Source organism: Rhinopithecus roxellana, chromosome 4, assembly GCF_007565055.1.
Source record: "Rhinopithecus roxellana isolate Shanxi Qingling chromosome 4, ASM756505v1, whole genome shotgun sequence".
Taxonomy (NCBI): domain Eukaryota; kingdom Metazoa; phylum Chordata; class Mammalia; order Primates; family Cercopithecidae; genus Rhinopithecus; species Rhinopithecus roxellana.
In genome coordinates, this window is record NC_044552.1 from 16,880,804 (window position 1) to 16,893,470 (window position 12,667).

Below are 12,667 nucleotides of genomic sequence, written 5' to 3' on the forward strand. Positions count from 1 at the left end.
GTACCAACGTGCCCGCCGCACGAACCTTTGGAGGCCACAGCACGCCTTTGCTGGCTAAAGAAAAGTAGTCAGTGTTAGCTTACCGTGGCTGTCTTTTCCCAGTGCCAGAGCAGAAGACCAAAGCTGCCATGTGGAGAATGCAGAGCTCAGAGAAATGGCCCATGCATGTAGCAGATCATTTGGAAGTGTGAATTTAAATTCAAAGCAATTCTCTAGCTTCTAGAATCTAGCAAAACCAGCCTGCAGCCCCATCTACCTCTAACCTTTGATGTTTAGTTAGAGCTTGAAGACTTATGTGCAGGGCTCCAGGGGGTGGATGCACTAAGGGGTGGATGCAGAAGATGCATTAAAAAGTAGGGGATGGGGGAGCTAAAGACCCTTCCCCCATGCAAGCTGAATGAGTCAGGCAGTGCTGATTAGCACCTCTGAATGTCATACAGATTTTAGAGAGGGATAGTCCTTGGCTTGGCCAGGAGATGCCTCTGTGGGGTCTGCGGGGAGCTGCACCTTGAGTGATAAAGACCATTTGAGTAACACACATGGGCTCTGTGGGCAGGGGAGGGTGGTGGCCAGAGGTGAGAACGCATATGCTTTGTGTGGGTAGGAGAGGAAGTCCGGGTACCCGGAGCAAGGCAAGCAGTTCAGGATGAAGGGATGAGGTTGGTAGGACAGAGGTCTGCAGGTAAAGCTGGTAGCAGAGACAGTAATAATGATAACATTAGCAGCTGAAAGATTACCATGTAGCAGGCACTGTGTTAAGTAGTTCCATACATTAACATCTCCTTACAACACCCCTAATAGGAGATGCTATTACTACCTGTGTTTTACAGTTGGAAAAGCACGGAAGTGTAAGTCAAATCTCCAAGTTCACTCAGCTTTAAGCTGGAGGGCCAGGACTTGAAACTCAGCCACGTGGCCTCAGAGCCTGCCCCTCCACCAGGGTACTGCAGCGTGTTTATTTAAGGCATTCTGTGGTCACAGGGGCAGCAGCGGTGATGTGTCTAAGCAGGGAGACAATTGCACAATGTTGACAGGTTTTTCAAGTAGCGGGATTGCTCAGGAGAGAGGCGTAGTGTAACTGTCTCCCCAGCTTACATTCTTTTATCTTTTTATCTTTAAAGGATTCTTTTGTGTGTGTGTGTGCATGTGAATTGGGACTTCTTGGCCTTGATGAAATAAGGGCCCAGAGTGATATGGAACAAATTCTATAGGTTCTGTGACCTCTGCACCTCAGTTAACTGAGAATGCTGGCCAAGGCAAGTGCCTGGGTGGACAGCAGCAGAGGGTCACATTACACATGTGGAAAATTTCTTCCAAAACCTAGCGTCTATTTGGGAGTTCCTTGAGCTGACATGTAATGTGATTTCCTGTGTGTTTGACATCTGCCTCATCATCATTTGCAAGTGCTTCTCATGGACACGTTCTCTGTGGACAGCAACAGAGAAGCAGTCAGTGACCTCTGGAGACCTATGCAGGGAACCCCTTAGGGGCTTTCTTTGGTAGAGGCAACACAGGGTTTATTTTTTAAACCAAATACTTGAGTTCATAGGTTTCTAGTGTGAGGTATATTGGTCTAAAATATACCGTTTCCCAGAAATCTACATTGAAATAGGTTAGAAAAATATACTAATATAATCCATGTCACTGTCTTTCCAAAGAAATGCAGACTTGACTGGGGTTTTAGTGTCTTTATTCAATAAATGATTTAATAGAAAAGTAAAAATCGACTTTTATGGATGAACCAGTCTGTAATAGTTTAAATTGTTTCAAGGTTGTTTTCTTGACTTTCTTCTTGTACACACGTGTGGTGTGGCCTCCCTGATCACACACCAGGCCTGAGGACAAAAGAGTGTGGGTCTTGCTCTTAGAGTAACCAGAAGTCTAACATCGCAAACTGTTTCTCTGCCATTGCTTTTCTGAGGGTCCTCCTCAGATGGGCAAGATTGAGGGGGTGCCCTGGGAATCAGGGGCAGGCTGCCTGAGTGGTAGTTTTTGAACACTTTGAGTGGGCTTCCCTTTCAGTTTGAAAGCTTGGTATTTTCCAACCCCGTTTTCTGGCATTTTACTCCCTGCCTGAGCCTTGCTTAAAAGGAAATAAACCCATTTAAAGGGAACTCCAGACCTCTCGGCTGTGGGCCCTGTTTCATGGCTGCAGGGGAAGTGGATCAAGTCATACAATATGCTTCCTGGGGCTGCAGTCAGCATTTAGTAACATTTAAGTAATACACTTCTTCATTTAAAAAGTTACTGTTTCTGACACCAAGTTTTGTCTGGGGATGTTCACGGGGTATTGGTATAGAATCTGCTAGCTCAGGTGGGTAGGAGGGCCGATGGCCAGTGGCCCCAGGGATGTGCTCCCTTCTTTGCTGTGTTTGTCACTGCAGCAGCCCCTCTGCCTCCTTCCCCAGCCCACCCTGGGATGCTGGCCAGTGTGAGCTTCCCCAGAGGACCCCTTGCCTGCCAGCTCCTGAGAGTGGCCAGTGGGGAGCACCAGCTGTAGATCCTCAGGGGAGAGGAGAGTGAGGTCAGGCACTTTTATGCCTAGCTTGCTCTCTGCCAGGCTGGAGGGGCCAGCCACCTCCTGTCCATGACCTCCACACGGCACCTCTTTCTCTCAGGGGCCAGGACCATCCTTCCCCTACTCCCGGCTGCTGAGGGCCACCAGGTCCAACACCATCTCTTGTGGGTTCCCTCTCAGCTTGTTCACTCTTCTGTAAATAATCCCTTTATTAAAATCTGCTCCAGTCACTTCATTTGAGTGGGACCTCTGTTCCCTGTTGAGACCCTGTGTCAGTTCTCTATGGCTACTGTTACAAATCACTACATGCTTGGCGGCTTCCACAACCCAAATGAATGATCTTACAGTTCTGCAGTTCACAAGTCCAACAAAGGTCTGACTGGTCTAAAGTCAGGGTGTCAGCAGGGCCGCTTTCCTTTTTACAAGATCTAGGAGACCATCTGCTTCCCTGCTTTTTCTAGCTTCTAAAGGCCACCTGCATTCCATGGCTCCTGGCCCCATTCTCCATCTTCAGAGCCAGCAATGTCAAGTCAAGTCCTTCTCACACCACTACCTGTCTGGTCCCCTGGAGCCAGGGGAGGTTTTCCTTGTCATTAGATTGGACCTACCTGGAAAGTCACCTCATCTCAGGGTCCTTAAGCTTAATCTCATCTTCAGAATTCCTTTTGCCATGAAAGGTAAAATACCCACAGGTTCTGAGGATTAGGACATGGACAGATTTGGGGACCATTGTTCTGCCCACCACAGATCCTAAGTGACAAAGTCCTCTGCATTACAGACAAGGACTGTGGCTTTATCAGTCCTCTCCGAGAGGGTTCTGCCCTGGGAGCCAGTTTCTAAGAAAACTGTCCATACTTATAACTAACATGTGTTGAATGCTTGCTGAGGCATTTGTTCATATCCACTCCTGTCGACAACATTATGAAGTAGACATTTATTGGCCCTTACCAAAGGGAACTCCAGGCTCATTTGAACAAGCCCGGCCTTATTCCAGATCACATAGTTCAAAAGTACTGATCCTGGATTCAGAACCAGCACGCCCTGGCTTCAAAGACCGTGTTTGCCGTGTAGACCTTGATAAGTTTTATTTGTTGATTTTAGCAACCATTTTTTGGGAGCAGGGACTTAGAATGGTTGCTACATGCTTAAAAAATCAAACATCTTTTCTAAAATATCAGAACACAGCAAACATTGTTTGGTAGGCATCAGGGATATAGAAATGCAGGGAGGAGTGAGCACTAAAGCATTTCATTATTTATTTTGTGCCAGGCATTGCATCTGTGCCCATCAACCCCCCAGTGAAGGATCTCAACACTCCACAATGTGGGATGCTTATCCCCATTTCGTAGACCAGGGAAGTCAAGGGTAATGCAAGATGTTAGAGTTAGTCCATTTTTCTTCATATTAGGAGAATGACTAAAGCTGTATTTTAAGTTTATTTTTGTAAATGAGTTAGATTTGGACGAAATCAGCTCACAGTCTTTCCTGGTAAGGGCTTCCTGACCCTAGCACTGGACAAGGGAAAGTCATGGCTAAAATCTCTAGGTGAGATTAACTTACGTTGAGCTCCTAGCCTTGGCCTTGTTTCAGTAAACCAAAGTGACCGATGGGAATGGTTAGAACTAAAAGTTCTGAGTGTAATTTCATCCTGTTGTTCCTTTCCCTGTATTTTCTTAAAATTACATCTATCTCTATAGGGTAAGGCCATGCCTTACCTTTTTTTTTTTTTTTTTTTTTTAACAGTTTTATTGACATATAATTTGCATCCCATAAAACCCACCCATTTTAAGTGCACAACTGAATGAGTTTTAGTATATTTGCAGAGTGGTACAGCCATCACCACACTCTGAATGTAACACATTCCCATCCCTTCAAAGGATGATAGAAACATCACCCCCCCCAGTCCTGGACAACCACAAATCTACTTTCTGTTTCTGTATATTTGTCTTTTCTGGACATTTTCCTTGCATGTAGATGCCTTGTAATAAACACATCTAGGACAGTTCGAACCCCTCAGCTACCGTTTGTGGTATTGGGGACACTAGGGCTGGATTTTTCCCCCTTTTTTCTCCTGGCAAATAGCATCCACTCTGCCTCCATTTCTCTGAGTTATCCTTTAGACCAAGCCAATCGTGTTTGATGGAGAGTTATTGTTGCCACTTTATTTCCAATCGGTTAATGAAGGAAAGACGGAAAGTTAGCCTGGGGCCACAGGAACTGGTGACTTTCCCATTCTTGTGGACCACCCTCTGCTGTCCTCCCAGGCACTCTAGAAGCACATCGCCCCCTAGTGGTCACTGATCTGAAACTGGTCAGCTCCAGGACTCACGAATTGAGGGTATCTGTGGCCCTTTCCAGAGAACCATCACAGCCTGGACTCCCTGCCCCTCAGTCCAGCCAAGGGACTGCACTGTCAGCTCACTATCAGGTCACTAGGCATTTAAAGTTCACGCTATCTTACCTTAGCGTGTGATCCCTTAAAAATTACTTCTCGTCTTGTAGCTGAAACAAATTGGCAGATGGCTTGGCCGTGGCTCGGATAGGCTGTGTGTAGGATCAGGTATCTGACTTAGTTAACAACCTGGGGAGAGGAAACAAAGCCGCTTTGCTTGGTGACCATGTTGACTTTTGATCCAATCCCAAAGGTCAACGATTTCTCAAGACTTTTTATGCTGGGTGTATCAAGGTTCCTGTTTGGAAAGTTATTTTATTTTATTTTTTTTTAATCTTTTTTTTTTTTTGGTGACGGAGTCTCGCTCTGTCGCCCAGGCTGGAGTGCAGTGGCCGGATCTCAGCTCACTGCAAGCTCCGCTTCCCGGGCTCACGCCATTCTCCTGCCTCAGCCTCCCGAGTAGCTGGAACTACAGGCGCCGCCACCTCACCCGGCTAGTTTTTTGTAGTTTTTAGTAGAGACAGGGTTTCACCGTGTTAGCCAGGATGGTCTTGATCTCCTGACCTTGTGATCCGCCCGTCTCGGCCTCCCAAAGTGCTGGGATTACAGGCTTGAGCCGTTCCTCTTGCCTTGAATTATATCACTATACACTCAGAAATAGACTCAGCAACAGGAATTGGGCTCAAGAGTGAATTCTCTTACTCTGTAGTTGGTTGATCCCTGCTCCCTTAGCTCGAGAATTAGGGAGTTGGGCTAAATCTCCCTTTCTACCCCTGGTAGTCTAGGATCTGGTGAAGTGGGTATAGATGGCACAGGACTTTTTGCCCAGCACTCATTCAGCACATATTGAGTACCTGCTGGACACTGGGCTTCAGTGTCTGGCATCACTGTCTTATTTCACAATGATCCCTAACTTCTTCCCTCTCCATATGCAGGGTCGGCCGGCGGCCTGTGCTGCTGTTTTCCATCATCTTCATTCTGATCTTTGGACTGACTGTGGCACTGTCAGTGAATGTGACAATGTTCAGCACACTCAGGTTCTTTGAAGGATTTTGCCTGGCTGGAATAATTCTCACCTTGTATGCATTACGTAAGTAGGAGCCTTCACGACTAGTCCTGAAAGAATTTAGCAAACGTATGATTGCCTGGGAGGTTCTGGGGAAGATACTATGCATGCTGCTCGTTTGGGACGGCAGTTTTGTGGAGACACAAACACTAAAGGCCTCAAGTGTTGTGAAAGAGGCTTTTCAGGTGATGCCGTGAAGTGTTTCACTCAATCCTGATCTCCAGCTTGGGCTCAGTGCACATCAAAGGACATGGGAGGTTGCATCATTGCTTGGAGAAGTGGCGTTCTGCATTGATATTCTATATGCTTCTATCTGGTGCATAATTGGGTATCCGTACAGAATCCAAATTTTCCACATTCTCATGTCCACAGATGTGACCTTAAGTGGTCTGGAACTGAAACCTAAGCATTGGCACTGGAAAAGTAAATGGCAAAATTTGGTAGTTTTGGTCTTTTTAGGAGGATGAGGCATTTCTTTCATTGATCCATCTTGTTTGTTGGCTGTATTAACTCTGCTGAGTATAGTCAGGTTTCACTTATTTGTAGGTGGTGTTTGCTAGAGCACAACCACAAACCCATAAGGAGAAGAAGAGTTTTAGGCATGGATATTTTACTTACTTGCTGGCTTTATGCTTTTAGTCACTTTGTGGAAAGATCTGTTGGGAATACTGTAAGATTTACCATATATTTTGTCTTTTTCTTTTTCTTTGACAACATGCATAAGAGTCAGATATAGATTAAGTAGCAATTTCTAGTATGACAAAATAAGAATAATTCTAATTCTTTTAAATTTGCATTTTAAATACTTCTTTTAGATAGCTAAAATTTTTGTTGCACTAGAAATATAATCAATTCAGGACATAGTTTTATTGTCACAGGAAGGAGCAGACACAGAAAAAGGCTACCGGTATATTCTTCTGATTCATAGCTGGCTGTTTTGTCATCAACGTTTAACTGAATTGTAGTTTCTTAAAAATCACCTTTTCCAGTTTACTTGCATTTATCTTCGAACTCTTGTCTCTTGGGAAGTTCTTTAGGAAGATATGAATGACAAGATGACTGGGCCTGGGTGATGGTGGTTGGGGACTTTGTTTCTTTGAATAAATAATGTGAGTATTGGGCTTGAATCTCCCCAGGCAAAATGCCTGTGCCATTGTCTATGGCCCTGACCCCTGTCAGTCTGTGCAGAGGAACAGGTCTAAGCACTTTTCTGCAGAAGCCTCCTGGTCCTGCCCTCAGGCAGTGCCTTGGCCCACATGTGTGCAGGTGTGCTGGGAGCGTTGCTCCAGGCAGCCGTCCTTGCCAGGCTTCCATTCTCACAGGGGGAAGGCAATCCAGTCCTCTCACATGGATGACCATCAAAGGGGACAGCTCTGCGCTGGGACAAAACAGAATAGCTGTGTTTCAGGAGCTCTGCAGAGAGGGTAACCTCAGTCTTGCCACCCCCAGGCAAGAGAGTGTTCATGGAAAATTGCCTTACCGCAAATATGGTGTATTGGTTTTATCTTGCATGCCAACTACTAATGACTGGCTGAAGCTGCCAGAGAACGGGGAGAAGACTTCTAAGATGACTTCGGGGCTCAGCAGAAGAGAACATCTTGATCCATTAGCCATGTCTGCTAGTGGCAAGGAAGGAGGGTAGGGAAGGGCTACCTGTGTAGCTGGCATTTGCCATCTGGAGAGACTATCCATGAATGAAGCCAGACCAGGTTTCCACCTCACATATTCATAGAATTGTTTTACTGACTTGCACTGTGACATCATGCCATTGACCTCTGAAGCCATTTGCTATATTTACTACAAAATACTATGTTGAAGATGTGTTTTCACTAGATTACATAGTGAGCCCTTTATAGCAGAAAGTTCTCTTCTACTTCAGAACCATACAAAGAATGTACTTACCCTAGGAGATTGCTTTGCTCCAATCTCCTAGGCACAGAATCATATTACCCAGGGGTTAGCAAACTTTTTCCATGTGGGAAATTTTCCAGGCTTTGCACGCCATATGGTCTCTGTCACAGCTACTCAACTCTGCCGTTGTAGCCTGAAAGCAGCCATAAAGAATATGTAAATGAGCAGGTGTGGCTGTGTTCTAATAAAACTTTATTTATAGAAGCAGATGGTGGGCCAAATTTGGCCAGTGGGCCATAATTTTTCAACCACTGATGTACATATTTGTGTGCGGGCCTGATAACACAGGCTTTAAATTCTGGCCTCTCTCCTAGTTTCATCTTAACTTCCCTACTTTAATTTCTGCTTTGTCCCATTTTTTTCTTTCTCCATATTTGTGTTATTTTGTGTGTATCTTGTTAATATAAGCAGCCTTAGGTTTTTTCCTGCAATAAAGCAGGGCATAAATAAATGGTCATGTTTTCTTGGATTGGGACCACAAATTAAATAAACATCATGACAAATGCCATTGCAGTGAAAATGTCCCAAGTATCAACAAGTAATTGACCCACTGTTAGACCTAATAAAGTATTTGGGGTTACACAACTAAACTAAACCAAAGGGCTGTGAATGATGACTCGGAGTTTATTGAGATAATATTTAAACAATGATAATTTGGGAGAGTTGGTTAAGAGATGGCAAAAGAGCAAAGCTTCAGAGAGAATAATCAGAAGGAAATAAAGGGAGAATTAGAATTTAGCAAGGAAATAGTCATAAAGGGCAGGTGGGATTGGGGTAGGATATGGTTGGGATGACTCATGTCTCTGCACATGTGGCAGTCTTGGGAGAAGGCAGAGGCTGGTGGCAAGAAGTTAAGACAGGAACTCCCAGTCAATAAAGCTGAGTCAATAAAGCAGAGTCACTGAATATCCAAATTAATGTACTTGCTAGCATTTTACACACAGTAGTATTTATGCCTAGGTAATGTTTGGTAATTTGTTTTGCTTGAAGAACATTATTGATAAGCCAGGTCACAGGGTTGAAGTACTTCTTGACTCTAAAGGGAAGTTTAAAACTTTGATTTTTAAAGTTTTAAATAAAGCATTGATTATTTGGAAATTACATTTGTAATGGCCCCAACTTCTTTTCTTCCTCCAACCATAAGGTTTTTATCTCACTTAATGCATCTGCTGGAAAGGCCTGTGCTTTCTCAGAACAGGACTGGATAGCATTCTTTTTTTAGTCTTGCAGGTGCTTGGCAATGTAAGTAGGGAAAGTAATGATTTTTGCAGTTTTAGATGCTTGTATGGCTTGCCGTAAGGGTGGACTCTTCATTTTGAGAAATGCTGCTGACTTGTGGAAGTTTTGTGCAAGGCTGCTGAAGGTTTTTTTTCTGCTTTGGAGTTTTTCTAAAGTACATTCCAGTTAAATACTCTACACTTTACGTTTGCTTCCCTTAAGTCGCCAAAGGGAGATGTGGTTGTGTAATTAGTACATAAAATAGAGATTACTGGCATCTTCCTAAGGAGTGTTTGCACGGAAGCAGAGTGCACGTTGGCAAGAGCAAGAGAGAACAAGCCAAGCTCAGTGGATTTCCCAGGCACAGTAGTGGCCTTTAAGACGTTTGTGAGACTCTGAACTCATTTCTAAATATATTTGGGCTGGATCAGTGGCCTCTGGACACACACACACACACACACAGAGGCAGTCAAAAAACTGACTTAGCAAGGCAAAGGGCATGGACCAAGAAAAGAAGCAATAGATCACATTTTCCTATTTGTTTATGAAAATACAGTCTTATTTTCAGCCTAAAGAAATGGGCACTTCTCAGCACAGGCGGACGCGATTTGTTGTGGTATGCATCCTTTTCCTAGCCAGGATCCATAATATCACAGACAAGGTAATATAGCACTGTGAAGAATGTGCTTTCTTCACATGGAGCCATGAGAGATGATGGTTTTTTTAAGTTGATTTGATGTTGGATGTAGTAAGTCCTGTGAGAGAGAATTTTTTTTGATAAAAAATACTGTTTTAAAATGTCTCTTCTAACTTGATCTCTGCCTTTTCCCTCTCCACTTCTAACTGTCTCCCCCAACTACACTTTCCCAGTTTGAAATCATGAACAATAACTTTTGCTGAGAGACCAAACCTTAGTTACTGTGGGTAAATGAAAGGTTTTTTTTTTTTTTTCCCTAACAATGAGCGATTTTCTTGAAAAAGTCTCTCAAAGATGTTCTTATTATAATAACCCTCCTTAAACCTAGACAGCCTAAATAATTGGATAACTGTTACACAAGATCAAGGAGCAACCAGAAATTTCACAGCGACTCAGTTACTGATTACTTTGCAAAAGTAGAAACCAAGTCTTGACTTAACTGGTAATAGACTCAGAGTTTGAGTTTGCTCTGGGCGGGGTGCTGGTCCCTTTTTCACATGACGCTAATGGGTTTAGACACTTACAAAAGAGATTGAGTCATTTCTAATGTGCTGGTGTTGGCTGGCTTTTTCTTTCTCACTATCCCATGTATTTTTATGCTTTCCCTGAACTAATATTGCTTGCAACATATTTCAGTCAACAGGATCGTTAAGCGTCAGCACTATGCTATATATGTTTAAAAAAAATAAAAGGACTGAACCAAATGGCTCCATGGAGTGGGTTGTCGAAGTGTGGAATGAAGAGAATGGAGATTGCCCATGTCTACTAGAAATGGCTTCAGCTACTTTGTGGGCTTCTGGGGAGCAAACATTTGCTCTGAGTTTTGTTGAAGGGAAAGTTTCACATGAATATGTGCTCAGTCATCTCTTTCTCTCCACCCCGTTTCCCCATCTTCAGATACGTGGGCCTTCCCAGTAGCAGCAAGTTCTCAGGGCAAAAAGACCTTCTCCCGGTAGGACCAACTCCATTCACAAGGCTTTTTTCCACCAAGGAAATGAGTCAGAGTTTACCTAAGGCCTTTGACGAACTTTTTTTTTTTTTTTTTTTTGAGACGGAGTCTCGCTCTGTCGCCCAGGCTGGAGTGCAGTGGCCGGATCTCAGCTCACTGCTAGCTCCGCCTCCCGGGTTCACGCCATTCTCCTGCCTCAGCCTCCCAAGTAGCTGGGACTACAGGCACCCGCCACCTCGCCCGGCTAGTTTTTTGTACTTTTTAGTAGAGACGGGGTTTCACCGTGTTAGCCAGGATGGTCTCGATCTCCTGACCTCGTGATCCACCTGTCTCGGCCTCCCAAAGTGCTGGGATTACAGGCATGAGCCACCGTACCCGGCCAACAAATCTTTTTTTTTTTTTTTTTTTTTGGTCATTTTCTTCACTGGAAACACGATACTAACCCTGTAGGCAAACTGCGAAAAGCAAAGGAATAAATTTCTAAGCAAAAAGTAATGGCATTTGCTCTGTACCCTACAGTCTGCTCTGTCCCACCTCTGAGCAGTCAGAGCCTCTGGCCTCACTGCGGGGTAAGTAAGAATAGAAGTGTCTGGTGAGGCAGCTCCAGCCCTGGGAAGGCGAGGATGCTGCAGTGGCCAGTTAGGCAGGGGCACTGGTCATGGGTCTGAGCCTGGAGGGGTGAGCCATCCAGCAGGGAGCCACAACATGCCACTGAAGACTGATTTTTCTCAAAGTTGTGCCAGTCCTTCAAATAAAAATGTGCTCAGGCCTTTCTCTCTATCTCTACCTATATGTTAGCCAAAATCTGGACTTTTCTTTCTATAGACATTTCTCTGGAATAAACGCAAATGTCTCTAGGGCATGTAAGGATATGTCATCTCACCTGCATATGAAAATGGAAATATGAGGACAGAGAAAGAATAAGCGGCCAGTGGCATCACTGAGACCCATCTGCCTAGTCTTCTGTCCAGAAGTCTGTGCAAGAAAACATGTAACTGTTGCCTAATTGTACAGATAAGCTTTCCAGTGCACATATCTTTTGGCGTTTTGAATTTGGTGAAGGCAGATCTATGTCCAAATCAGAGGAAAATAGTAGCAAATATTCAGAGATATCTGGGCATTTTAAAATTAGAGTATTTGGATGCTTTTCCCTACAGGGGAGGTTGTTCTTAAACTGTGCATCAAAACCTTACGGACTAGGTTTTTTCCAGACTGGAATGTTAGTAGTGTGTCTGTGCTTCATTTGAAACAAAGCTGTTCAGTACTCTAAAAGAGGAACTGAAAAGATCTGGAAATCAGGAGATCTGAGCTGGACTGCAGACTCCACAGTTGACTGACAGTGACCGTGACAGATTGTGAGATCTCTCTGAGCTTGTGTCTCCATCTCTATAAAGTAAGGGGATGAGATTTTAAACCATGTTTTGTGTAGCTGTGCCATCCCTTCCTGGAATAACTCATGGAGAAAACAAATGGAAAACAAAACACATGGAAAACTATTGAGCTCCAATATAACTTCCAGTTTTAGAATTCTATGACTTTTGAATTCTTAGCTTAGCCTTTAGGCTTCCTCAATGTTGAAGATTTCTTGGGGTGGGAGCAGGGGCAGTGAAACCCAGGGTCCTTCCTCTTACCCCCTCCTAGATGTGCCGGTCTCAAATTCACACAAGTAACTAGAGTTGTTGGACTTCCATCCTTCCTCACTGTGTGGCTGCTGCACCAGTGCAGCTCTACAAAGGTGAGCTGGGAAGAGATGCTCTGATAGGGTAAGATTAATGGTTAACAGCTTCCCTTTCCCCAGGGTTCCAGACCCTGCCCTCACGTCAAGGACCTTGCCCTTGTTGGCCCCTGCTGGGAAATCCTTTCCTGCTTGCTCCATTCGCCTCTCTTACCACATGTTTGCTAGCTGGAATCCTATT

At 44.3% G+C, this 12,667-nt stretch overlaps 1 protein-coding gene across 2 annotated transcripts in view; it reads left to right on the forward strand.

Annotated features, from left to right (window-relative positions):
* Positions 1–12,667, forward strand: part of SLC22A23 (solute carrier family 22 member 23) — a 187,695-nt gene that overhangs the window by 40,432 nt on the left and 134,596 nt on the right. For both annotated transcript variants that reach the window (XM_030929162.1, XM_010361796.2), the window contains exon 3: positions 5,846–6,000. In XM_030929162.1, coding sequence (XP_030785022.1) covers positions 5,846–6,000 — 155 coding nt within the window. The remainder of the gene's footprint in view (positions 1–5,845; positions 6,001–12,667) is intronic.